The sequence below is a fragment of the Mucor velutinosus genome (genome assembly GCF_035048745.1).
Source record: "Mucor velutinosus strain NIH1002 chromosome Unknown tig00001569, whole genome shotgun sequence".
In the NCBI taxonomy this organism is placed as follows: domain Eukaryota; kingdom Fungi; phylum Mucoromycota; class Mucoromycetes; order Mucorales; family Mucoraceae; genus Mucor; species Mucor velutinosus.
The window spans coordinates 504,329-527,812 of NW_027041921.1; the positions used below are offsets into that span (position 1 = coordinate 504,329).

Below are 23,484 nucleotides of genomic sequence, written 5' to 3' on the forward strand. Positions count from 1 at the left end.
AAAGGTTTTTACACAAGGTTTTTACTGACTGATCTCGGATGCAGTGTCATTTGGTAATTATTTATTGGAAAGTGCTTTATGTGCTATATTGTCATGATGTTTTGTAATCTGGGATTACGAAATGTCCACAAGAAGTACCTGAATCTGGGGGGGCAATGTTGTGCCAGAAGGGCTACAACTGTCTATAAAGATTAAGGTATTCTTGATGGGTAGATATGTCTGTGTTGTGCAACAACATGGACAAGCTATGATAAGTGAAGTGCATCTCAGCTATCTAAATACTGAGGTTCACCAGATGTGATAAGCGTTGTACAAGATAAATTGCTACTTTGGCATTCAGAACTTAGTATAAATAGAATAACTCTTGTCTTCATCAATAAATCTTTAGTTTTTGTGTCTGATCTTATTCAAATAAGTCTTTTCTTGTTTTTATAATATTGAACATTTTTTATAAGCTACAAATAATAATCCTTTTATTCTTTGTGCTTAACAAGGAGCAACAAGAAAAAGATGAAACTGCTGATGCTAAGGTGTCGACAAAGAAGGATGCAACACAGCAAGGTGATTTATTAGCAAGCAGTAGTCATAGCAACCAGCCAGAAATCAATCGTCATGGATACAAAATGCAAGATATTAGTAGTCAGGCTGGTGCAAGTAGCTGTCATGACGACAAAATGGAAAGAACTGATAGCCATGGAGACAAGATGAAGGATAATAGCACCACTGAAGGTGGCGACAAGATGGGATCCAGTGGTTCAGCGCCGAAAAGAATTTCGCCATTTGCTTTTGTGGAAAAACAATCCAAGAAACCACTTTCATGGCAGAAATTTCGAGGTACAGATGATTCAATACATCAGAACGAAGACACTGTGGGGCCTTTAGCAACTGATTCAGAGGATGTTGAGGGACCAACATCAGTTTCAAAGGGGGATAATGTCATTGACATGTTTGATGGGTTGGTACCTGAAGCCGTATTGCGACACAACGCCAATAAGAGGCGAGTGTTTAAGCCAACCATTCCGGTCCGCAGACAATTTAGAAAGAAGCAGAAGCTAACGGTAGTGACTGACGTCAGCCGTAATATATAGCTAGGATATAAACAGGGATTTGATTGAATTGAATAAAGGGGGTCTTTATCTTCTCATCTAATTTTGTATATATATATACTGTTCATATATATTGTAAACGACATCGTGGGTGGTTCCTGGTTCAATGTTGTAAAGCACATTACCTGTCTCCCTTCAATGAAACATCGGTATAATGTCTTGGCAACTAGGTATGCTCTTCGTTCTGCTACTCTACCTGAGGATAGTCTTGTGGTGGTTCTGCGTGGTGCTCTGTCGTACACTCGACTGGATCGGTACATCTGTGAAAACAGTTTGTATAGATCTCTGCCTGACCCTGTCCCTTCATTTGCTGGTCTCAAGGCTCACTTCTCTGACTTCTGGCAAGATCAGGTGGACCAACAACTGGCTGCTGCTGCTACTACTGGTAAACATGTTCTGCTTCGTGCGTGCCGTCCTTCTGTCTCTCGCCCTGATCCCATACTCTACTTACCTATTGGTCGATCTGCTCGTAGACGTTTGGTTCGTTGGCGTCTTGGTCGTTTTGCAAACATGCGTGAGGAATGTCCCTGCATGGATGGATCTTTCATCTCTCGAAATCACTTCCCTCAATGTCGTGCTTTGGATCGTGATCTGTGGGATGCTCTGCCTGCTGCTCCTCATGGTGTACATGTCATTGACAATGCCCTGAACATGCTGCCTATAAGTGCCACTACGGCCCAACTGATGTTCTCATGAGAACATTGATGCACTCATATGAGAATCTATTTGATGTTCTCAAATGAGCACATCGATGTTCCCGAAAGGCGAAAAATGCTCTCATATGGGAACATCGGCGTTCCTAAAGATCTATTATAAGTCGGCCGATGTTCTTATGAGAACATCCGAAATGTTCCCATGTGAGCACATCCATATTCTTATATGAGTGTCAGGTACACATAGTCTTTGTGTGTAACCTTTTAATTTAGTATAAATATCAAATCAGTTTGCAAAACAATAAAGATCATCTTTTATCTCAATTCTATTCTTTTATATACATTTGCCAAGGTCTACTCAATAACCGTATCTCTATTAATGACATTTGGTAGCAGCAGAACCATTTGATCATTTATTTGAAACTATTTATTTGTGAATGAATAGCTTGACTGAGGAAGAAATCAAAAAACTCAAGAACCAATTTGAAATAGAAGAAAGAGTCGTTCAAATACTAAAATTTGAAAGTGATATCGAAGCTTATAACAGCAAGTTCAGAAAAACAAGACCGGGTCAATTTACTCAAGAAGAAAGAATCAAATCATCAAAAGCTAGACAAGAACATTGGAATCAACTAGCTACAAGTATCGCAAAAAAGTGGTTTGGATTAGACAACATTAACTTAGACAATAACAATAACGACAATAATATGACTGAACAAGATGGGAGTCCATTAGGTACTACTGGTGATAGTAGTGACATTATAAAGCTTGCTGAAATCTTGAAGGAGGTAATCCTTGCCAAGACATCCAAGGAAGACGATTTCGAGTTTTTGGAACGGCCCAAAAGTTACAATGGTTCAAGGGATCCCTTCATTATTGAATCTTGGATCCAGACGCTCGAAGACTTTGCGGATATCAAGAAGTTTGATAATGATAAAATTGCCAAATTAGGTATCACTCTTTTGACAGGTGCTGCCAAAGTTTGGTATCAAAATCTGCGTTTGCTAAATTCTGCGCCTACTAATTGGTTACACTTCAAGACCGAATTAAGAGCATTTTTTAAACCGGATAATGCTATCTCGGTTGCTCGGGATCGCATGCGCGCCTTACGACAGAAGTCTACCATTGCTCAATATGTTCAAGAATTCATGACTATCAAACTCAGTATTCCAAGAATGACAGACGAAGAAGCAGTTGACAAGTTTTTATCTGGCCTTCGAGATCCCAACGCTCGAATTCACATCAAGGACAGCATTTACATGGAAGAGCCTGTTTTAACTGAGGCCATCCGTGCTGCTCATAACTATGAAGGAAATCGTTTAGATTCCAGTTCCTCTATTTCTCGGGGTTTTTCGGTGGATACTATGGATCTTCAGGTGGATGATCCAATGGATTTGTCGGTGATGGAGCGCCGTGAATTATACAACATCATGAAATCTTGGAACAACTCTAGTGGTCGTGGTGGTTTTGCAATGGGCGCTCGTGGTGGTTTTGGAGGCGGCAATCGTAGGGATTTTAATGGCCTTCGTGGTGGTCGTGGCAATACTCGTGGAAGTTACAATGGCTCTCGGGGTAGTCGTGGCGGCCAACAGCATCGTGGTGGGCGTGGTGGCCGTGCTCGTAATGGTGATCGTGCTAATGTACAATGTCACAACTGTGAAGGTTTCGGTCATTACATGAGGGATTGTCCTTCTGAACCTCGACAGCAATTGAATTATGCCGAGGCTGGCAACATTGATCATGGCTTTGATGGTGCTTCTGAAGACAATAAAGACTTTGATTATTCTGCTTATTTGTATTGTGTCTTACCTACCTCTAAGTCGTATGTTGAACCTCTGGTAATTGACGATACTCTAATCAAGAAGGATCTGGAATTTGTGATGTCTGCTGGTAAAATTGATACAAAATTGCCCCTGTACAATGGTTGGGTGAATGGCCATTTGTGCTCTGTATTGATTGATTCTGGTGCTTCTGCTAATTATATTAGTCCGAAACTGTCCTCCGTGGTTACACAATCAAGAGCTGTCAAAGGTCAAGCCGTGGAAACTGCTAATGGCCATCAATCTGCTATCTCATCTATTGCCACTTTCTCTTTACAATTGAGTGATTATACGGATGATATGGAAGCTTATGTATTTGATACAAAATTTGATCTGATTTTGGGCAACTCATGGCTGCGTCAGGTTCAACCTATTCCTGATTGGTTCCATAGTTCATGGTCAATTAAGCTTCCCAATGGTGGTTCTACATTAATTATGCCAATTCAAACGCAGACGAAGCCCAAAAATCTACTACACAATCAAGAGGTGGTTCTGGAATCTGGTGATGCTGGCGCTGCTATGGATGCTACGTTTGGTGATGCTGATACTAATAAGATTGGTTCTACTCGTGGTACAGATATGGTTGATGCCGATGTTAATTTTGTGGGATCTAAGGGTAAATTTATTGGTTCTGGGGTTGATGCAGGAGTTGACGGTGATGTTACTGTTGGATCTGAGGGTATTGATGATGTTGATGATTGTAATTTTGTGATTACTGCAAGACAATTTGAGAGGTTGTTGAGAAAGAAACAAGTGGAGGAGTGTTTTCTGGTCTCCCCAAGGGAATTGCATGGTCTTTTGGATTTGAACAATGTGGATGTGGTGTTGACGGATCAAGACAAGGAGAATGAAGCCTGGTGTGCTGAGTTTGCTGAAGCCTATCCTGATGTTTTCAAGGGATCATTGGATACGTTGCCTCCGGTTCGTCGTACTGATGGTGAAATGATTGAGTTGGAGCCTGGTACCAAGCCTATTTCTCGGGCACCTTACAGGATGTCTCCATTGGAATTGAAGGAATTGCGACAACAATTGGATGATTTACTAAGTAAAGGATTCATTGAACCATGTGTGTCGGAATGGGGTAGTCCTGTACTCTTTGTCAAGAAACCCAATGGTTCATTGCGAATGGTCTGCGATTATCGCGCTCTTAATGCCAAGACGGTGGCTCAACGGGTGCCTTTGCCTCGTATTGATGAATGTTTGGAACAGTTACATGGTGTCACCTTCATGAGCTCCATCGATCTGACTAGTAGTTTCTGGCAGCAAAGACTAACTCCTTCTGATTCGCTCAAGAGTGCGATCAACACCAGGTATGGTCAATTTTCTTGGTCGGTCATGGCGATGGGATTAAAAAATTCGGGTGCAAGATGGATGTATTTGATGAATGATGTCCTGAAGGAATATCTTGATGATTTCGTGATTTGCTACATTGATGACTGTCTGATTTATACAAAGGGTGATGACATTGAACTACACAAGAAACATCTACATCTAGTATTCAAGAAGTTACAGGAAGCTGGTCTGGTAGTGTCCAAAGCCAAGTGCAAGTTTAATCGCAAGGAAATCACCTTTTTGGGTCATGATATTGTTGCTGGTCAAGGCATCAAGCCGTCTCAGAAGAAGGTAGATGCTATTGCTTCGTGGCCTGCGCCCAAGACTGTGCATGATGTGCGTAAATTTATGGGTCTCTGCCAATACTACTCTACGTACATGCCCAACTTTGCTGCTGTGGCTGCTTGTATTACTGATTTGACTAAAGGTGTTGGTCCTAAGAATCGCAAGATTGATTGGTCAGATGATTGTCAAAAGGCGTTTGATACCATCAAGTCTCTGATTACTTCTGCTCCTGTGCTGCTAATGCCTGATATGTCTCGTCCGTTCCGCATTGAGTGTGATGCTAGTGATTATGCTGTGGGTGCTGTCTTGTTGCAACAAGATCCAAAGTGTGATGATGCCTGGAAACCTGTTGCTTTTATATCGAAAAAGCTGTCTGATGCTGAAAGGAACTATCCAACTCAAGAGCGTGAATTGCTAGCTATCTTGTTCGCATGCAAGACTTGGCGTTGTTTTGTGGAAGGGTCTGGGTATGAAGTATTTACGGATCATCGTCCTCTGCAGTATTACAAGTCGTCAAGTAAAGTGTCTCCTCGTTTGGTCCGCTGGATGCAAGATCTTGAAATGTATCAGCCATCTTTGGTCTACAAGAAGGGTGTTGATAATGTCGTTCCGGATGCCTTGAGTCGTCGTGAAGGTCCTGATTGTGAGCCTGATCCGGTGTCAATGGAACCTGAATTCCTATATGAAATGTCTACCACTATTTTGAACAAAGTGTTACAACCTTCTGATACTTCGCTGCTCACTGATCCTTGTCAAGATTGGCCTATATTTTATAAGAAGAAGCGGGAAGATTGGCCCGAAAAATGGCGTGCTCAACTGGAAAAGGAGGAATCCAATTTTGAAATAATTGATAATGTCTTATATCGGCTGAACCTTGAGGCTACGGGTAGAGAGGCTTCCAAACTGAAATTTATCACTTTTGCTCGTCGTGCTGATCTGATTGAAGATTTTCATCGTGGTTTTGGCCATTCGGGTCAATTAACGGTATATCATTTGATGAAGCAACGTGTCTGGTGGCCCTCTATGCGCAAAGATATTAATTATTGGCTAAAGACTTGTCCTGAATGTCAACTGCACTCTCGTAACGAGAAAGGTACCCATCATGCTCCCATGAAGCCACTTGAAGTTCCTGCTCCTTTTGCTCGTTGGCACATTGATTTCATTGGTGAACTGCCCACTACTGGTAATGGTAATCGCTGGATTCTGATGGCTGTAGATTATGCTACAAATTGGCCTATCGCTCGTGCTCTAAAATCTGCTTCTGCGGATGAAATTGTCAAGTTCATTTATGAAGAGATTGTGATGAAATTTGGTTGTCCTGTTGAAGTTGTCAGTGATCGTGGTGCAAATTTTCTCAGCAAGATTCTCAAGCAATATATGCACAAGATTAGATCAAAGCACATGCTTACCTCTGCATTCCATCCGCGTACCAACTCAAAGTGTGAAAGATTGAATCAAACATTCAAACACATGTTAACTAAGTATGTCAAAGGACTGGTTCACTCTTGGGATGAATATGTGGATTCATCACTGTTCTCTTGTCGTATCCGCAAGCATGCTACTACTGGATATAGTCCTTTTTACCTGGTCTATGGTCAAGAGCCTGTGTTGCCTGGCGATTCTCGTCGTCCTTTTATGGATCCTTTAACTGAGGAAGACCCTGAATTGATTGCTGAAGATGTTCTTGCTCGCATTCGTGATCTCAAGGAAAAGCGATTTGAGGCCAAGGAACAGATGATACTACAGGCTCGCAAGGACAAGGAACGATGGGATGCTGCGCTCAAGAGCAACAAGGCCCAAATTTTTGAGGTGGGGGATTATGTCATGTTGAGGCATGAATCCAAGAAGGGTTTGGAGTTCAATTGGATGGGTCCATATGTAATTTTGAAAACAAATTTGGATTACAACATCTACCAAATTCAAGAAATCGAAGGAAAAGTCTACAACTCCTGGGTTCACACGGATCGTCTCCATTCTGTCCAGTATGATGGTGCCAAATCCCAAAAATCTTGGTATATTCCTCGTGTTGCTAGAGCAAAATAGAATTTTTTTTTCTTTGCCTACCCGTACTTTCTTTTGGGAGGAAGGTAGTGTCAGGTACACATAGTCTTTGTGTGTAACCTTTTAATTTAGTATAAATATCAAATCAGTTTGCAAAACAATAAAGATCATCTTTTATCTCAATTCTATTCTTTTATATACATTTGCCAAGGTCTACTCAATAACCGTATCTCTATTAATGACATGAGCACATCGATTTTCAGAAATTTGAAAAAAAAGAATGCTCCTAACGGGGTCGAACCCACAACCTATCGGTTGTGGATCTGACGTTCTTCCCACTAAACTACTCGAATATCTTAATGAAATATATTCTTTTACTTTAATAAGTAGTTATTAGGTAATTTTAAATTGCCATTTTCTCGTGCAATATATAATACGTTTAGTAATTTTATGAATCTTACAGATAATAAAAGTCTCTCTGTTGCCTACAATATTATAGTTTAGCTATTAAAACCATTTTATTTATGTGGAAAACTACACCTTCTCAAATGAGAACATCGATGTTCCCAAAAGAGCGCATCGATGTTCTGTGAGAACATCAGTTGGGCCGTAGTGCGTGGTTCTGCTGGTCCTCCAGTATACTGGTCTGCGTTACTATCTTTGCTTCATGCAATCGACTGTCTGGTCCACCCTTTGGCTACTATCGCCCCTGATCCTGATCCCGGATCATTGTGGTTCTATCCTCCCTCTCATGGCTAACTCAGATGAACGTTTGGCCGATTGTTTTCTTTGTGCGGTGCCTCGGTGGTAAGTCAAATCAAAGTTCCCATCCGTTGGTTCATCCCTCAAGATCAATCGTGCCACTACAAGTAGTCTTCTGCTCTTTTACTGCCATCTCAAACTTTTTTCCTCATCTTTTCCGTTGTCTCTGTTGAGGTTTTCTTTCTTTAGTCTATATAGTTACTAGTTTTATGGCATATGCTCATACCGAGTGCCCAATTATAAAACATTGTATATAAATAAAAACAATCTTTAAACTGAGCCAAGGAAGCATGGATGCTTGAATGGCTCACTTAGTTAGAGCTTCATGCGGAAGCAGTGAGTATGCCGAGAGGTCGTGGGTTCGAATCCCGCCTTCGCATCCATATTATTTTCCGCCTTTCTAACCTGGCATGTTACTCGGTATTTGTGCTTGCACGTTTAGGTGTGCTGCGGTGCGTCTGGCCGGTTTCTACCTTGAGTCCTGTTCGTCTCCCCCGTCTTGCGGCGCGGCCATTGCCATTCTTCCTTCTGTTTCTCCTCTTCTCTGGTGGGTTTTGATGCCGTTTTCATTACTGGTCCCCTCCCGTTAGCAGCTCCCCTCAACCTTTAATTTAAACATGCTTTTTCCCGCCGAATCACAGTTAGTCTTGCAACATATGATCATACCGGTTCCGCAGTTGACTACATTTGTAAATAAATAAAAACCAATATTTAACTGAGCCAAGGAAGCATCTCTGTTAGGTGTCGTCTTGACAGATAGATCCAATGGTAGGAGTTAACAAATAACTTAGGGTGTTACTAATAGATTTGAGATTATGTTCGAAGATACTGTTTATTGATTGCATTTACAACTTATATTCATACTATTTCTACGATCGATAATTACTTAATCAATAGAACTTTCGAGTAGATATAATACTTGATATAGCAACTGATAATCAGATCAATGCCTGCTATCAGTTTCCAGAACCTTCGAGTATACGCTGGTGCCTGTTAGTCGCTTTCTTCAAATCGGGCTTAAGCCTAAATCTGAGCACGACATATTAAAGCTTTAAGAATGTAATATAGACGCATAACATAATTATAGTATGGCATGGCAGCAGGTGCTTGTAGTGGCGCCATTTGTCGAGATACTAGTAGTATTTTACTGTACTATGATATTCAATATCAAGAAGGCTCCAATTTTAAAAATATAAACTTTTCGTTTTGTGGATACAGGAAAATGTTACAATACTTTAATGGCTATATTTTTGATAAATACCAGCAGATTTTGCAGTATGCATAAACCAATATTATTCAACAGCTCACACATATATTTGCCACAACATAAAATAAATGAGTTCCTCTCATAATGTATTGTATAGCTTATTATGAAATAATACGCATTTTTGGATCTTGGGCTTTTTGTTGTCACTCAGTAGATGCGAGATGATATTAGGATTTTTTCTTGGCTAACTAGCGTATTCAAGGAGAGTTTCATTGTAGTAGATTATATGGCTTGTTTTGTCATCGAAAATTTTAAAAAATATCGCCATTATGAGTGATTTTTTGGAAATCAGAAATGTTCTTCTTGGTGTTTCGAATCTGTAAACTAAAGTGTGAGGCAAAGAACAAAGAGTCTTAAAGAAGAGTCTATATTTCTCAGATTACCAACTCTATTTTGAAGAATCGCGAAGTTTAGCATCACTGCGATTCCAGTTTAGTAGCCTTTAGAAAATATGCAACTTCTTTTATAATTTACGAGTGTTTACGCTTCGATGGCTTTCTACCTTCGCTTCGCTTCAATAGGAACCAATTTGCGCTATAGCAGCTCACGCTACTACCGATTGCCCTTGCGTACCTTATCAAAATACTGCTACTTTCATGTTGACCTTCCACTTACGCATGAAAGCCCTTCATATTATCTGTGGATCTGTTTCTTATGTGATACTCTACATCCATATACACATAGCTACTTTACGAACAAGCAGCATACTGGTATTTCCCGTTTTTAGTCATTAGTGTCCCTAATATAGCAAAATCTGAATGCATTTGAGCTACGTTTTCTTGTGTTCAAGGCCGTTTTAGATGGTCAGAATAGCACCAAACAATTGCTCTCGTCTGGCAGTTGTTTATGGCCGCTATTGCTCAGATTTTTGGGGACCAAAAAAAACATGGACAAAATTCGACCAAAAAGCATGAGACACCCTTCATGGTTTTCCATCAAAAAGCCCTTCGGGGTCGCTGTCAGAGTGGTTTTCGCACCTGAAGCGTTTCAGCCGTGAGCTGCGCAATCGAGACACAAGGGCGCTTGCGCGGAGAGATAGCCATTATAAAACTATCTCCGTTGAAGTTACAATCTTGAAGTCTATCCAGTCTGGTTTCGCCTGGTAGTTTGTGTTGGGACAAACTGTGGAATACATCCACTATGATCTGCATTCCGACAGTTCATCCAGTTACCAGATTTAGATATAAGCTGTATGTACACTGGATTAGATGTATGATATCGATTTATACTATAAGAAGATATGGACTTCAGATACGCTAGTACTATAAGATTCATACTATATAAGATATAGGCTATAGATGGCACCACGGACATGGATGGCACTATAGACTTATACTTGTATTCCGACATTGACTACGGATGTTTACCATATCTGGATAGGCACCAAGATTAATGCAATATGAGCTTGTTGCTTCAGATGTGCACTTCATGATCCACGCTATAAGACACATGCTTATATCCGTGATACTAGCTACAGATACTTTATGTACTACAGACTTGTGCAATATATGAGACATGCTATAGACATGCCATATATCCAGATACATGCTAAAGATGTATGCTTAGCGATATACACTCAGATATGTACTATTAACATAGACTAAGGAGACTGTACCTATCGGATACATGCTACTAGATCGATATTAATTATCCTTATAGAAAGGATAGATCAGGGTACTTCGGATGAGAGTCTAATTATTCATCCAGACAGAGCTAAATCATGATTAGCTTGCTGGAGTTGTCTTTTAGCATGATTAGACATTAGTTGATCTGAGTTGACTTATTTGTCAATCTAATTAATAGAACATTTATCCATTGTTATAGTATATAAGAAGGATCATCTACCTGGCCAGTAGAGGGACTTCAGTTTACTTTACACCTGTCAGTTTGATAATAAAATATACCTTTATCAAGTTGACATTACTGTTTTTTATTCTTTTTTTCCGTGAATTTTAGTCTATCAAGCCTCAAATTCCACACAAACATTTTCCTCCGTCTATAGTTATGTAGTTATTATCACTCTAGTTTTCTCTTGCAAGTCACTTTGTTCACATACACTTGTCTCGTATTTTGATACATTTAAAGCCTTTATTGGGCGCAAGACTACTAATAAAGTCTTTAATATTATCCACCGAAAAAAAAAAATTCATCAAAAATCAAACGATCGCGTTTTTCACCGTGAAAATGAAGACTTTTACTATAGTATACGAGCCTTTCAACACTTCGGGTGGTTTCCTGACCTACGCTTCGCTTTGGTGGAAACCAACCTACGTTCAAACGGCTTGCGCTGCCGCGGGCCTTTGGCTAATATCGCAAAATTAATATAGCTAAAATGTTAGAAGAGCCCTGATTGTTGCTTGATATATAATCACTAATCATATGAGTGTTTATGCTTCGGATGGTTCTCACCGAAGCGAAGCGAAGGTAGAGAACCAACCTGCACAGCGACAGCTCGAGCTACCGGTTACCCTTGTGTACCTCATCATAATTAATACTACTACGTTCAAGCTGACCCTCTACTTACACATGAAAACCCTTGATAATATCTGTGGATCTGATTCTTATCCGATGCTCTACATCCATATACACGTATCTACATATACGGGCAAGTAGCATACTGGTATTTCCACTTTTTAGTCCTTAGTATCCATAATACAGCAAAATTTGAATGCATTTGAGCTGCGTTTTCTCGCGTTCAAGGCCGTTTTAGACTGTCAGAATAGCACCAAACAATTGATGATCTCATCTGGCACTTACTTCCTGACACCTTTGCTCAACTTTTTGGGGATCAAAAAAACATGAACAAAATTCGACCAAAAAGCATGAGGTACCCCTCATGATTTTCATCGAAAATCAAACGATCGCGTTTTTCACCTTGAAAATGGAGACTTTTATTATGGTATATCTTGAATCAAAACGTTTCTATCAATCCAAAGCAACCACTGAAATCATCTTTGTGGGACTTTAATATGTAAAATTTCGACATTTTGGCCAGAAACCTCTTTTCATATGTTTACAAATCATTCAATAAGTGAATTCAAAACATCTATATAACTTGGTACCATTGGAAGCGCCTTGAAAAGTACTCCAGGAAAGCTTAAGGAAGCATGGGGTGATTATCATACTTCACTTAGTCGAATCTGCAAAAATAGCTCGATCGAGTCCAGAATCATCAAAATTTGTCCAATCTGGAACAGACTATGATTCTGGGGTTGAATTAATTCTGGCTGGTGGGGCCAACTGGAAAACTCATGTCCTTTTCATAAGGCAATACAGTAATATGGACTCTCCCCCGCTCCCAAGGTGGTCTCGGCATACTCGACGTCAATCTCCAGTATGCTGCATTGCACTTTCGTTGGGTATCTCCCTTACTACAATTGGATTCCTCGTCTTTCACTAATAATCCACTGCTGGCTATTCTCGTATATCATATCAACAACCACAACCGTTCCTCTCATCATCAACTACCGCTGCTCTTTCCAGTTGCACGACGACGGCTCACAACAATACGACGCGCAAACACCATTGACATGATGTACAAATCAATCGACATGTTACCGAGGAACTTTGACGACGTCGTGATCGACTTGCCCACTGCTCTCATGCTACCTCTATCCATCGTCATATTTTCCGACCCTCTACTTGGTGTCAGATTGCCTCGCAAAATCCATTCAATGACTGTCGCCGACGTCTTTGCTGTGCATACAACTGAGCAATTTCTCCACTGGAAACGTTCCTTCGACCCCACACTTGCTGTATGGCAGCGTGCACCTCGACAACTGATTCAGGGCATTGCAAAAGGCACATTTAAGTTGCAACCCTTCTTTCTCCCTCTGTGTGTTCCTTCCTCCGCTGTCTTTCCTTCACCATCCAGTCCTTCATTGCAACCATTTGTTGATCACCTCACAACTGACAACAACCTTGCAATGACTTCCACTGGCTGTAGATCCAAATCGTTTCGGCAGGCATGCTCATCTGCTTCCGTCGTTCCTCAACGATTGGCTGCCATAGCATCTCCCCAATGGTCGTTTTTCTGGCCTTTGTCCCTGACCATGATCCAAAGAAATGTCGTATATCGATTCATCAACAATTGCATTCCCCATCAGTCTCTATTGAATCTGAGGTTCCCCTCTGTTTACTTGTCCCCCTTGTGCTTTGTCTGTTCCTCAGTTGAAGATTCCACTGACCACTTCCTTTTTGAATGTCCACCCAAGCCAGCGGTCTGGCAGGGTATTATCTCTGAGTTCCTCTGGCCCACGGTAACCATTGATGATATCCGCCATTCCCTCCTCACTCTCGACTTTTACAATATTCGATATAGTCAGCGGCCTCGTGCTTCCTCCCATCATATAGTCATCATTGCGATGTCTAACATTTGGAAAGCTCACTATCGTCTAATCTTCGATCAAACTTCCTTCGCTCCCGCCGCTGTGCTGAATAGTATCCGACTCGACATCCAAAAAATGATCGACGAAGATCTCATTCATGCCAGCCTATAATAGTCCCTCTTTTATATCGTTCTCATATTTTGTCTAAACATATATAATATTATCACAGAAAATTGCGTCCGCCGCTTGATTATAGTCCTGCTACTATTGTCTACGCGGAGCAAGTAATAAAAACCTTTAAAAAAATGCCTTTCTGATGATGACAACAATGATGATTGTGATGCTGATTAAATGGGGATCATGGAATTGAAAGGACAATTGCTTAGTGCAAATACTTTCTTTTTTTTTTTTTTTTTTTTTTTTTTTTTTTTTGGGAGTTTTGCCTAATGGAGGAGTCTTTTGCAATGACAATATCTCAAAAAGTCGCTGTAAGCCTTACACAAGTCCTGTGTTTATTTATGACCAGCTTTATGTCGCCATCTTATTAAGAGCATCAGCGGCAGTGAATGATATAACAATTCTATTATCAGAAAATGGAGATTGTGGTGTACAAATGCTGCATAAAATTTGAATTTTCTTTCACATAATAATAGGCTTCGTTTGATATCAGTGGGTAAGTAAAAAGGGTGCTGAGAGAGATGTCTCCTCCCCTCCACCTCCTGGTTCTGATAAAATCTTTCTTTTACTAATAATTGATTGTTTAAAATTTACTTGATATACCAAAATGTTATAATATCTGATTTAAAATGTCTTTGGCGAGAACCCACAGGGCGACGCCGACATTGAGCGTAGCGAGATAGATCGGCTAGTACAATATATATACTACAAAGTAGTACGCTTGATTTAACTTATACTACTTGACGTACTGTATATATCAAATCCTTGTGGTATAATGAGTTCAAGCACTGATATTTCTTCAAATTGGAATTACAAAAGTGCTAAAAAAAGGAGTCCACGATAACACAAGACAAGAACAATGACTAAAACTTATGCAATCATTGTATTGTAGATCTTTTGAAACTGGAGCTGAGATCTTTTACAGCATATATGTGATTTTCCGGAGAAGGGCGGAAGAATAGAGCATATTCAGATCAAGGATCTTGAATATTCTTGCATTCGAAAAAATCAAGGTATAAAGCTTTGCTTATAAAAGAGAACAATATGCTACTGGCTTTCTGTGTGCATGCATTTACTGCACAGCTCTCAGCCTGTCTGATGTAGAGCCTTATGGATGGATCTCTGAGTTGTAACCACGAAATCTATATTTCATGCTGGCATAAGCCACTTAGATGAAGAGTCAGCGTCTGACTCCTTTTTTTTTTGCTGTCAATCCAACCCATCATTTAACACACATAAAAAAGATCTCCCCACCTTTTTTAATAGCCTTAAACCTCTTTCATCCCTTTTCTATACATTCAAAAAATGGCCAACGTCCACGACAAGTATCAATCTCCTTTGACTTCTCGTTATGCCTCCAAGGAGATGGCTTACAACTTCTCCGAAGACAAGCGTTATGCTACATGGCGTCAACTCTGGACTAATTTGGCTATTGCCGAAAAACAACTCGGATTAACAGATATTACTGACGAAGCTATTGAACAAATGAAGGCCAATATTTTCAATATTGATTATGCTGTTGCTGCCGAGGAGGAAAAGAAGCGCAGACACGATGTCATGGCTCACGTTCACACATTTGGTCTTGTTGCTCCTGCCGCTGCTCCCATCATCCACTTGGGTGCCACTTCATGTTATGTCACTGGTAAGTAATACGCCTGGGTACGGTGCGTTTGTGTTCAATTTGCTGATCTGTACAATATTAGACAACGGCGATTTGATCATCCTTAGAGATGCCTATGATATTGTTATCAAGAAGCTTGTTCATGTCATTGATATCCTCTCCAAATTTGCTGAAGAATACCGTGCTTTGCCTACTTTGGGTTTCACTCACTTCCAGCCTGCTCAGCTTGTCACTGTAGGTAAGCGTGCTACTCTGTGGATCCAAGAATTGTTGTGGGATTTGCGTAACTTTGAGCGTGCTCGTGATGACCTCAAAATGCGTGGTGTCAAGGGTACTACCGGTACCCAAGCTTCATTCATGGCTCTTTTCGAAGGTGACCATGACAAGGTCGAGGAATTGGATCAATTGGTTACTGAGCTCTCTGGTTTTAAGGAAGCTTATCCCGTCTGTGGTCAAACTTACTCCCGCAAGATTGATATTGATGTCTTGCACCCTCTCTCTGGCTTTGGTGCTACTGCCCACAAGATTGCCACTGATATCCGTCTTTTGGCTAATTTGAAGGAAATTGAGGAGCCTTTTGAGAAGGATCAAATTGGTTCATCTGCCATGGCCTACAAGCGTAACCCTATGCGTTCTGAGCGCGTCTGCTCTCTCTCTCGTCACTTGATGATTCTTGTTAATGATGCCCTTCAAACCAGTGCTGTTCAATGGTTCGAACGTACTTTGGATGACTCTGCCAACCGTCGTATTTCTTTGCCTGAGGCCTTTTTGACTACTGACATCGTTTTGACCACCCTCCAAAACATTTGTGAAGGTATGGTTGTCTACCCCAAGGTTATTGAACGTCGTATTCTCCAAGAATTACCTTTCATGGCCACTGAGAACGTCATCATGGCTATGGTGAAGAAGGGTGGTGATCGTCAAGAGTGCCACGAAGAGATCCGTGTTTTGTCCCATCAAGCTGGCCATGTAGTCAAAATGGAAGGTGGCGAAAATGATTTGATTGAACGTATCAAGAAGACTAAATACTTTGAACCCATCTGGGCTGATCTTCCCAAGTTGTTGGATCCTTCCACCTTCATTGGTCGTGCTCCTCAACAAGTTGATAACTTCTTGGCCAAGCATGTCAAGCCTGCATTAGCTCCTTATGCTGAAATTCTCAAGGAAAATACCAAAGCCGAGTTGTCTGTTTAAACAAACCTTTCAAAGAGAAAGAAGCAAAAGCTTCTTTGTAGCTAAATATCAAAACTGTACATTAATAACTTTCAGAAAAGAAATGATTCCAAATAAACCATGTATCTATCATTTTATACTCGAGCTTTTGAATGAAATCAAAATTCAGATTGATAGTTCAATTTCCTCTGAAGAAACTACGCTTGACTTTGCCGTCAGTTGAGATGTTCAAATAGCAAGTTTAGATTCTGGAGAAGGCAATATTTAACATTTTTGTTCACCAATTACTCCACAAAGAGATTTGTTGTGTTCAGTGCGAGAAGTGCTTGCTTTAAAGAATTTGCCCAATCTAAGAGGAACATTACACAAAGAGAGTTTGGTCCAGTCAGAGGGCATGAAATTAACACTCCAAGATGTGGGATCAGTGATTGATAGTTCATGCTTCGACTAAATGTATAAAAATGGATGAATGGATCATGGTTGCACTGTACACAGCATCATCATACATATGATTAACTTAATACTGACAACGGGCAGGTACTTGTATATATCTCGATGGGTGTAACAAAAAGGAAATTCTCGGATGTCTGTCATCAGTTGAAAGAGAATATACAGCAAATTTTTCTATTAGTTAATTAATAAGAATACCATTATTTTTACAGGACATATTTATTAAATAAGATTAGATTGATATGTTAATTATAAAAGCAATAGCAGGTTATTAAGTAGTACATTGGAGATAAGATTAGTTATGATTGTGTTTAGTAAGTTCCCTTGACTTGACCATCATCGGAGACCTCTCTAGGAGGGAGCTCACCAGATAATTCTTCAAGACTCTTGCCCTTGGTTTCGGGAATAAGGAAAGAAGAAACAAGACCGGTCAACATGAAGAAGGCAAAGATTTGCAAGAGATGGTTGATCCACTTGTTAGGACCACCAATATCCTTCAAAAGACCGAAACCAACTTGAGCAACGATAGCACCAATCTTACCAGAGGCAGCAGAAATACCGTGAGCAGTAGATCTGTAACGAGTAGGGAAACATTCGCCAGGAACGATGAAGGTGGTAGTGTTAGGACCAAAGTTGAAGAAAAGCTGAGTGATGGTATAGAGGACAATGAAGAGGACTTGGGAAGTAGCAAGGATCTTCTCATAACCGAAGCCCAAGACAACGAACATAATAGTAAGCATAGCGAAACCCATAATTTGAATAGTCTTACGACCAAGCTTGTCAATAGTAAAGACAGAGATCCAGTAACCAGGCACTGAACCAAGCAAGTTGATAATAATGTTACCAACACAGGTACGGAAGACGGCAGTGTAGGGATCAGAATCACTACCGAAACCGATGGCGCTCAAGATGATGGAGTTGTTCAAACCAAGACCATACCATGCAACATCAAGAGCAAACCAAGAGTAGGCTGTACCAAGCAAGATTTTACCGTTTTGCCATTGACCGAAATGTCTGCAGAAATCAGACCATGAAGCCTTGGGGGAAGCGTTGGTGCGAGCAATAGCAATGTTATCAGTGTAATCACCAGCAGAAGCACCCTTTTCAATGAAGGCCTTAGCATCACGGATACCCTTCTCAACCTTTTGTTCAACATCAATAGTGAAACGAGGGGTTTCAGGGATGGTAAGACGGTAGTAGAGAGCACAGACACCGGGAACTGCACCAAGACCGATAACAAGACGCCAAACATAATCTAACTTTGTTGGGTCAGCCTTGATGGCGCTTTGGAAAGCAGCAGTACAGATCAAACCGACAAGACCAGCAGACAATTGACCAATACCTTGCATGGCGAATACAGCAGCCATCATGGCACCACGGCGCTTAGTAGTAGCAAATTCAGAGGTAATAACAGAAGAAAGAGGGTAATCACCACCAATACCAACACCAACAATGATACGCCAGAAAGTAATGACACCCCAGAAAGAAGCAGCAGGGCCATTACCAGCAAGAGCTTGACCAACAGTACCAATAATGATAATCATCAACTCAACACCATACATTCTCTTACGACCTACACGATCAGCGAGATAACCAAAGGCAAGTTGACCAACGACAGTACCAACTGAACAAGATACTTTGATGGCAGTATCAACATTGTAAGGAGTTTTGTTGTTGCTAGCAGAAAAGTAGACGAAGCCAATCATGGTAGAAACCAAGTTGATGGCAAAAATATCATAAGCATCAGTGAAGAAACCGATACCAGAGACGATACAGGCACGAATATGGAACCAACCGAATTCAGCGTTATCAATCTAAAGAAGTATGAAAGTCAGTATTGCATTGAAAGTGATGCATATCTATCAAGTACCTCTTCTAAAGCGATTCGACGACGTTCAAGAGCATCTAGGGCAAGCTGATCATGACTGATAGCCTCCTCCATTTGGATGGTCTTATGCTCTGTTTCAAAAGACATTTAAGATTAATGAAAGACAAACAAGGTGAGCGAAACCCAAAACATTGATCAAACTACAAGAGTATATATAGTCAATTCTTCATCAAAGTTGTACAATGACAATCTTTGCCTTTCAGCTTGATGCTGGTTGAAATAAGCCAATCGTTTTAACCATGTGGTATAGTCTATTGTTTATATTATATATATATATAAAGTGTATACCAAATCTTGGTAACATTCAACATATTGCCCACTCTGTAGCACAAGCTCGACGTTTCATCCAATCATCCACAGTAGACAATCCACGCTTGAATTTGCTTTGTCTTGAGCATGTCAATCTTTGTATGTGTTCTTTCTCTGTATTCTATTTCGATTTGCGTGTATCAACTGATTTTGTTCAATTTGATAAAATCATCCTTTATCGGACATATTTACGAAAAGAGTGCTTTTTATACGAGTCGATCCCTGTCCAAGTAAAAGAAGGACAGGAAACCCGAAAGATTTGACGTTGAAGGGTGTTTCATTTTATAAGAAATCCCAAAAGTCAAAGCATGTAGATCAGACACTGCAAATTGTTGGTAATGATTTGGACCAAGAAATTACTAAATTCAAAATAGCCTTCATTTTTGGCGAATAGACCGCATGATTGTCGTCTTTTAAGCCTATATATACTGCCAGTATAATATATGCCTCAAACGTGCACTCTAATGGCTGCTGTTGATGTAAATATAGTATCACCGTATTTCTCCATACAGTATTCGAAGATTTTATATAAATAAGCGCACACTAGCACAGAGGCACATGCCCCTGGCTCTCTGCGATGAATATATCAGTGCATTACGGTGGTTGGATGAAGATATCCACGTTTGAAGTTCGAGTAACACAGAAGAAGAGAAGCGCAGCATCTTTTGAAGCAAAGCTGTTGTTCTTTCTGATACAACACATGGCACGTTAAGCAAAAATTGCTGCTACATGTATTTGTGTTTACGAAAACATGGCAAAGCTGTGCATTTTCCTTTCCAGTGCTCACATGAACGTGTGAGATTTAGCAACCTGTTCTCAGACACTTACCCATCGCAGGGCTAGAATAACGACAACATTTGAGCAAGTCTAGTCTTTAGGCTTTTTCCAGCATCATTCGAGATATCTGGATCAGTGCTACAAAATCAATCTATGGGGCAGCTAGGGCAAACAGAGCAAAATTTGTGCCTAGAAGACAATAAACCAATTGGACAAAGTGTTACTACATTCTTGTTTATCCCCATGTTGAATCTGGTATAAAACACTACTGGGGCAATGTACTCAGATCATAACAAAAAGCGTCATTTCATTGATGTAGTTTGAAAAGAGATACTAATTAGGGGTTCCCTTTCCTAGAAGTAGGTAAGTCAACATGTATACATAGGAACCTATGAAATAAAGAGCTCGAATCAAGAGAAGCCGTGTGATCTAAATCATCCAATTCGATTTGGCGGTTAAAACCAGCTTTGATTGGCACACATTTTCAGTTGCCAGCATTCAAATTATAAAAAAGCGGTGCCTGGCATACAAATATTTATCTTTTTGATGCGATAGCCGAATCTCAATTATTTCGAGAGTATTTTAGTGTGTCAGATTTACCAATATGCTCTGATTTGAAAGATGGAATAAAGAAAAACATACTCTTCGTTTCGAAATTTCCAAGACTAGGGTCCTGAACAGTTTTTCTTGGTACCTGATTACTAGGCAAAAATGGTGCCTGGTTGCCATGGTGATGCACTAAATGTTGAATTCAATTCTAATCTATTGCGGTGCTGTATGGTATTGTTTCTAACTTACATTTTTGCCATATTAAGAAAAACGATAATAATAACAGCCTTGGATCGTTGATCTCGTCTGGATAATTCAGGTACAACAACAACATCTATGACTCCTCGGGGTGTACATAAAACTGTATTGATTGGTTCACATGGCAACTTGCGATGTTTGTATCCATTATACCATCAGGTCCGAATACTCAAGGAGAGCGAAAAAAGGGGGGCTGATTTGTGATCTAAACATATTTGATGTATACCTCTGCGTACCTTGATCGCTATTCTATAAATCCAAAAAAAAGATCAATGCAATAGAGCGATACATCCGTCCTGGCGTAATTAGTGAATAGTCATTCATTATCTTTCGACATGATAACAACTTACAAAGGTAGTCTCTTCGGAGTATACATGCCAAGTGCTAGATTTATCATCATCATATCATGGTTGAAAATGTGCCTGATTTTATATCATACAAACACCCGGGTAAAAGGTAAAGTAAAATTTGTTGATGGTTAAATGAAAAACCCCTTGAAATCAAAAAGGAACAACTTTATTTCAAATTATGCATAGCGACCTTGCTTTAATTGAATCATTTATCAGGAATTGCAAATGGAAAATTATACGGATGGATCAATTATAATGGACGGAAACTCTAATTGATGATTTGTCGTCAATTGTACGTAAAACCACGATGTCATGACGGTAATCGAGAGTTCTATATATATAAAAAAAAATGATAAAGTAACAATACATGCTCTTTACGGAATCTACAACGGATTTTGATTTAAGCGCCCTAAATAACACGATCTGTCAGCGCGCGTCATAGCAATGTATAAAAGAAAAACTTAATTTAAGCACTAAAAGCTATGTGCAGTACATGATTGTATATGGATAGCAATGCCCACTGTTTCCAAATAGACTTCGAGTAAAAGAAACTTGACACTGATGATGATTTGGGTCTGTTCTTAAGGTCTGGATCCAATGTAACCTAGAGAGATGTAACCATACCAAGAGAAAAAATTTTACCATGGCAAATGACAGATTTTCAAAGCTTTTTTTTTTGTCTTTATTAGAAAAATTAATAGAATAATGATAAGAATAAGTTACAAGAAGGAATTGGTTGAGATGAATGTATTTCGATTTCGTTTGCCTTGGTTTTATATGTATAAATGTTGATTTTAATGAAGCATGGGAGGAGAAGAGGGGGGGGAAGGAAGGGGTAATTTTTCTTTCTTTTTTGCTTTGCAAGATGGGTGCTAGTTACGAACAGGATTGGGATCAATATACACAGCAGAAGCCAAATCTCGGAATGAATCAATAAATATAGGAGTATGCTTAAATCTGCCAAATCCTTGTAAAGCTTCAAATTCGTCCTGTGTCAAATGTAATTCTTTTAGTAGTGGTGCTGGTGGTGTTGTTGTGTTTGTTGGTGGTGACATGGGATGCAATATTGTTGTTGGTGTAGTTGTAGTTGTTGAGAATCTTCTTCTTTTTCTTCTACTAATAAGGGGTCCTTCTTCATCAGAAGAATCCGCAGCGGTTGTATTAGATGACATGATAAATTCAGGTGTAGTCTCAGGTTCATACTTAATAGTTGAAGGTCTCAGCTCTCTCGAGTTTGAAGAAGTAAAATTAGTCATTAATGGTTCCGTGGTAGGAGGAGCGCCAGTCTCGTTATCGTTATTATGTGTAGTGGTAGTAGTAGGGGTAGGAGAAGTAGTAGTGATAGCTTCATCGGTAGATTCATTGGGAGTGTCATTGGTAGCATCCATACTGGTGTTTGTGTTGGTATTTGCAGAAGAGGAAGTAGCAGCGGGCGATTTACTACGCGACTTATGGGTTTGAGTGTGTTGCATCATATTATCAAATCTGCTAAATCTTCTAGTACAACCAGGTACTACGCATAAGTAAGGTTTCTATTTTTAATATTAGCAAGTGTATTCAAAGGTACCAATGATTGAATTGAGCAGATAGTTACCTCGCCAGTGTGTTTACTAATTGAGCAAAAGAAAACCATATATTGGATTAATACAAGGTCCATCTTCACCTACGCAAACTCTCCCCCCTCTCTCTCTCTTGAAAAAAAAAAAAAAAAAAAAAAAAGTACTTACCGAGTGTGTCTGGCCAAATGTTCAGAACGAGTAAAGACCATATTACAATTGTCATAGCCTGTGCATTGAAACAGCTTTTGCTTTGCACGTTGCTTCTTTGGTGGATTGCTTGTGACAGTAGATGGTACAGCAGGCATGATTGATGTGTATATATAAATGTGGAAAAGCGAGTAAAAGAGACTCAAGGGGGAGGCACATTTTCTAGACCCTTTTTATATGATTTTTCCTTTCGTGGAGTTTCAACAAGACAGAAAAAAAAAGTTTTTCATACGTACCATACACAAGGTGAGGGGTTGGATGAGGGGAGGACAAGGGCCTCGATTAAAGTGGCATGCACACACATACAGTGCGGGAGTTTTTCAGGCACAACATATTTGCTCATAATACAATCATCATTTCAAAACACCCTCGCCTATCTATTACTTTTTTTAGGATGCCATCACTTTATTGCAATCATTTTGATAAATACATCGCTCTTTCCTGGATTGCATTGAAACGATGCTTCTATCTTTGTACATGAAGTTTGACTCAAGGTTGGAATGGAATGCTAATCGGATGATTCAAACGCTACATTTATGGTAATTGTAAGGTTTTTCTTTAGTTTGAGCTCCTCTTCAACATCGTGTGTTCATGGATAATGGAGAGCACTAG

General features: G+C 39.9%; 7 protein-coding genes across 7 annotated transcripts; 5 read left to right on the top strand and 2 right to left on the bottom strand.

Moving 5' to 3' along the window:
• Nucleotides 1-623: 623 nt before the first annotated feature.
• On the top strand, nucleotides 624-1,088 carry FBP26_3 (Fructose-2,6-bisphosphatase; the record flags this gene model as incomplete). The annotated part of the gene is made up of 1 exon (XM_064831519.1): nucleotides 624-1,088. One exon carries the CDS (start codon nucleotides 624-626, stop codon nucleotides 1,086-1,088), a length of 465 nt encoding a protein of 154 aa, XP_064677799.1.
• Nucleotides 1,089-1,244: 156 nt separating this feature from the next.
• Nucleotides 1,245-1,802, top strand: PKP2_2 (putative protein kinase; the record flags this gene model as incomplete). Its single annotated transcript, XM_064831520.1, has 1 exon — nucleotides 1,245-1,802. One exon carries the CDS (start codon nucleotides 1,245-1,247, stop codon nucleotides 1,800-1,802), a length of 558 nt encoding a protein of 185 aa, XP_064677800.1.
• Nucleotides 1,803-2,196: 394 nt separating this feature from the next.
• Nucleotides 2,197-7,239, top strand: ATC70_012347 (uncharacterized protein; the record flags this gene model as incomplete). Its single annotated transcript, XM_064831521.1, has 1 exon — nucleotides 2,197-7,239. One exon carries the CDS (start codon nucleotides 2,197-2,199, stop codon nucleotides 7,237-7,239), a length of 5,043 nt encoding a protein of 1,680 aa, XP_064677801.1.
• Nucleotides 7,240-12,777: 5,538 nt separating this feature from the next.
• Nucleotides 12,778-13,725, top strand: RAV1_7 (regulator of (H+)-ATPase in vacuolar membrane; the record flags this gene model as incomplete). Its single annotated transcript, XM_064831522.1, has 1 exon — nucleotides 12,778-13,725. One exon carries the CDS (start codon nucleotides 12,778-12,780, stop codon nucleotides 13,723-13,725), a length of 948 nt encoding a protein of 315 aa, XP_064677802.1.
• A 1,311-nt stretch (nucleotides 13,726-15,036) lies between these two features.
• ERG10_2 (erg10, acetyl-CoA C-acetyltransferase) lies at nucleotides 15,037-16,546 on the top strand (the record flags this gene model as incomplete). The annotated part of the gene is made up of 2 exons (XM_064831523.1): nucleotides 15,037-15,373; nucleotides 15,435-16,546. 2 exons carry the CDS (start codon nucleotides 15,037-15,039, stop codon nucleotides 16,544-16,546), a joined length of 1,449 nt encoding a protein of 482 aa, XP_064677803.1.
• A 740-nt stretch (nucleotides 16,547-17,286) lies between these two features.
• Nucleotides 17,287-18,950, bottom strand: EAF3_2 (Esa1p-associated factor; the record flags this gene model as incomplete). The annotated part of the gene is made up of 2 exons (XM_064831524.1): nucleotides 17,287-18,789; nucleotides 18,846-18,950. The coding sequence occupies 2 exons, from the start codon at nucleotides 18,948-18,950 to the stop codon at nucleotides 17,287-17,289; spliced, it is 1,608 nt and encodes a 535-aa protein (XP_064677804.1).
• A 3,028-nt stretch (nucleotides 18,951-21,978) lies between these two features.
• ATC70_012351 (uncharacterized protein) lies at nucleotides 21,979-22,970 on the bottom strand (the record flags this gene model as incomplete). Its single annotated transcript, XM_064831525.1, has 3 exons — nucleotides 21,979-22,638; nucleotides 22,701-22,716; nucleotides 22,834-22,970. 3 exons carry the CDS (start codon nucleotides 22,968-22,970, stop codon nucleotides 21,979-21,981), a joined length of 813 nt encoding a protein of 270 aa, XP_064677805.1.
• Nucleotides 22,971-23,484: the final 514 nt, after the last annotated feature.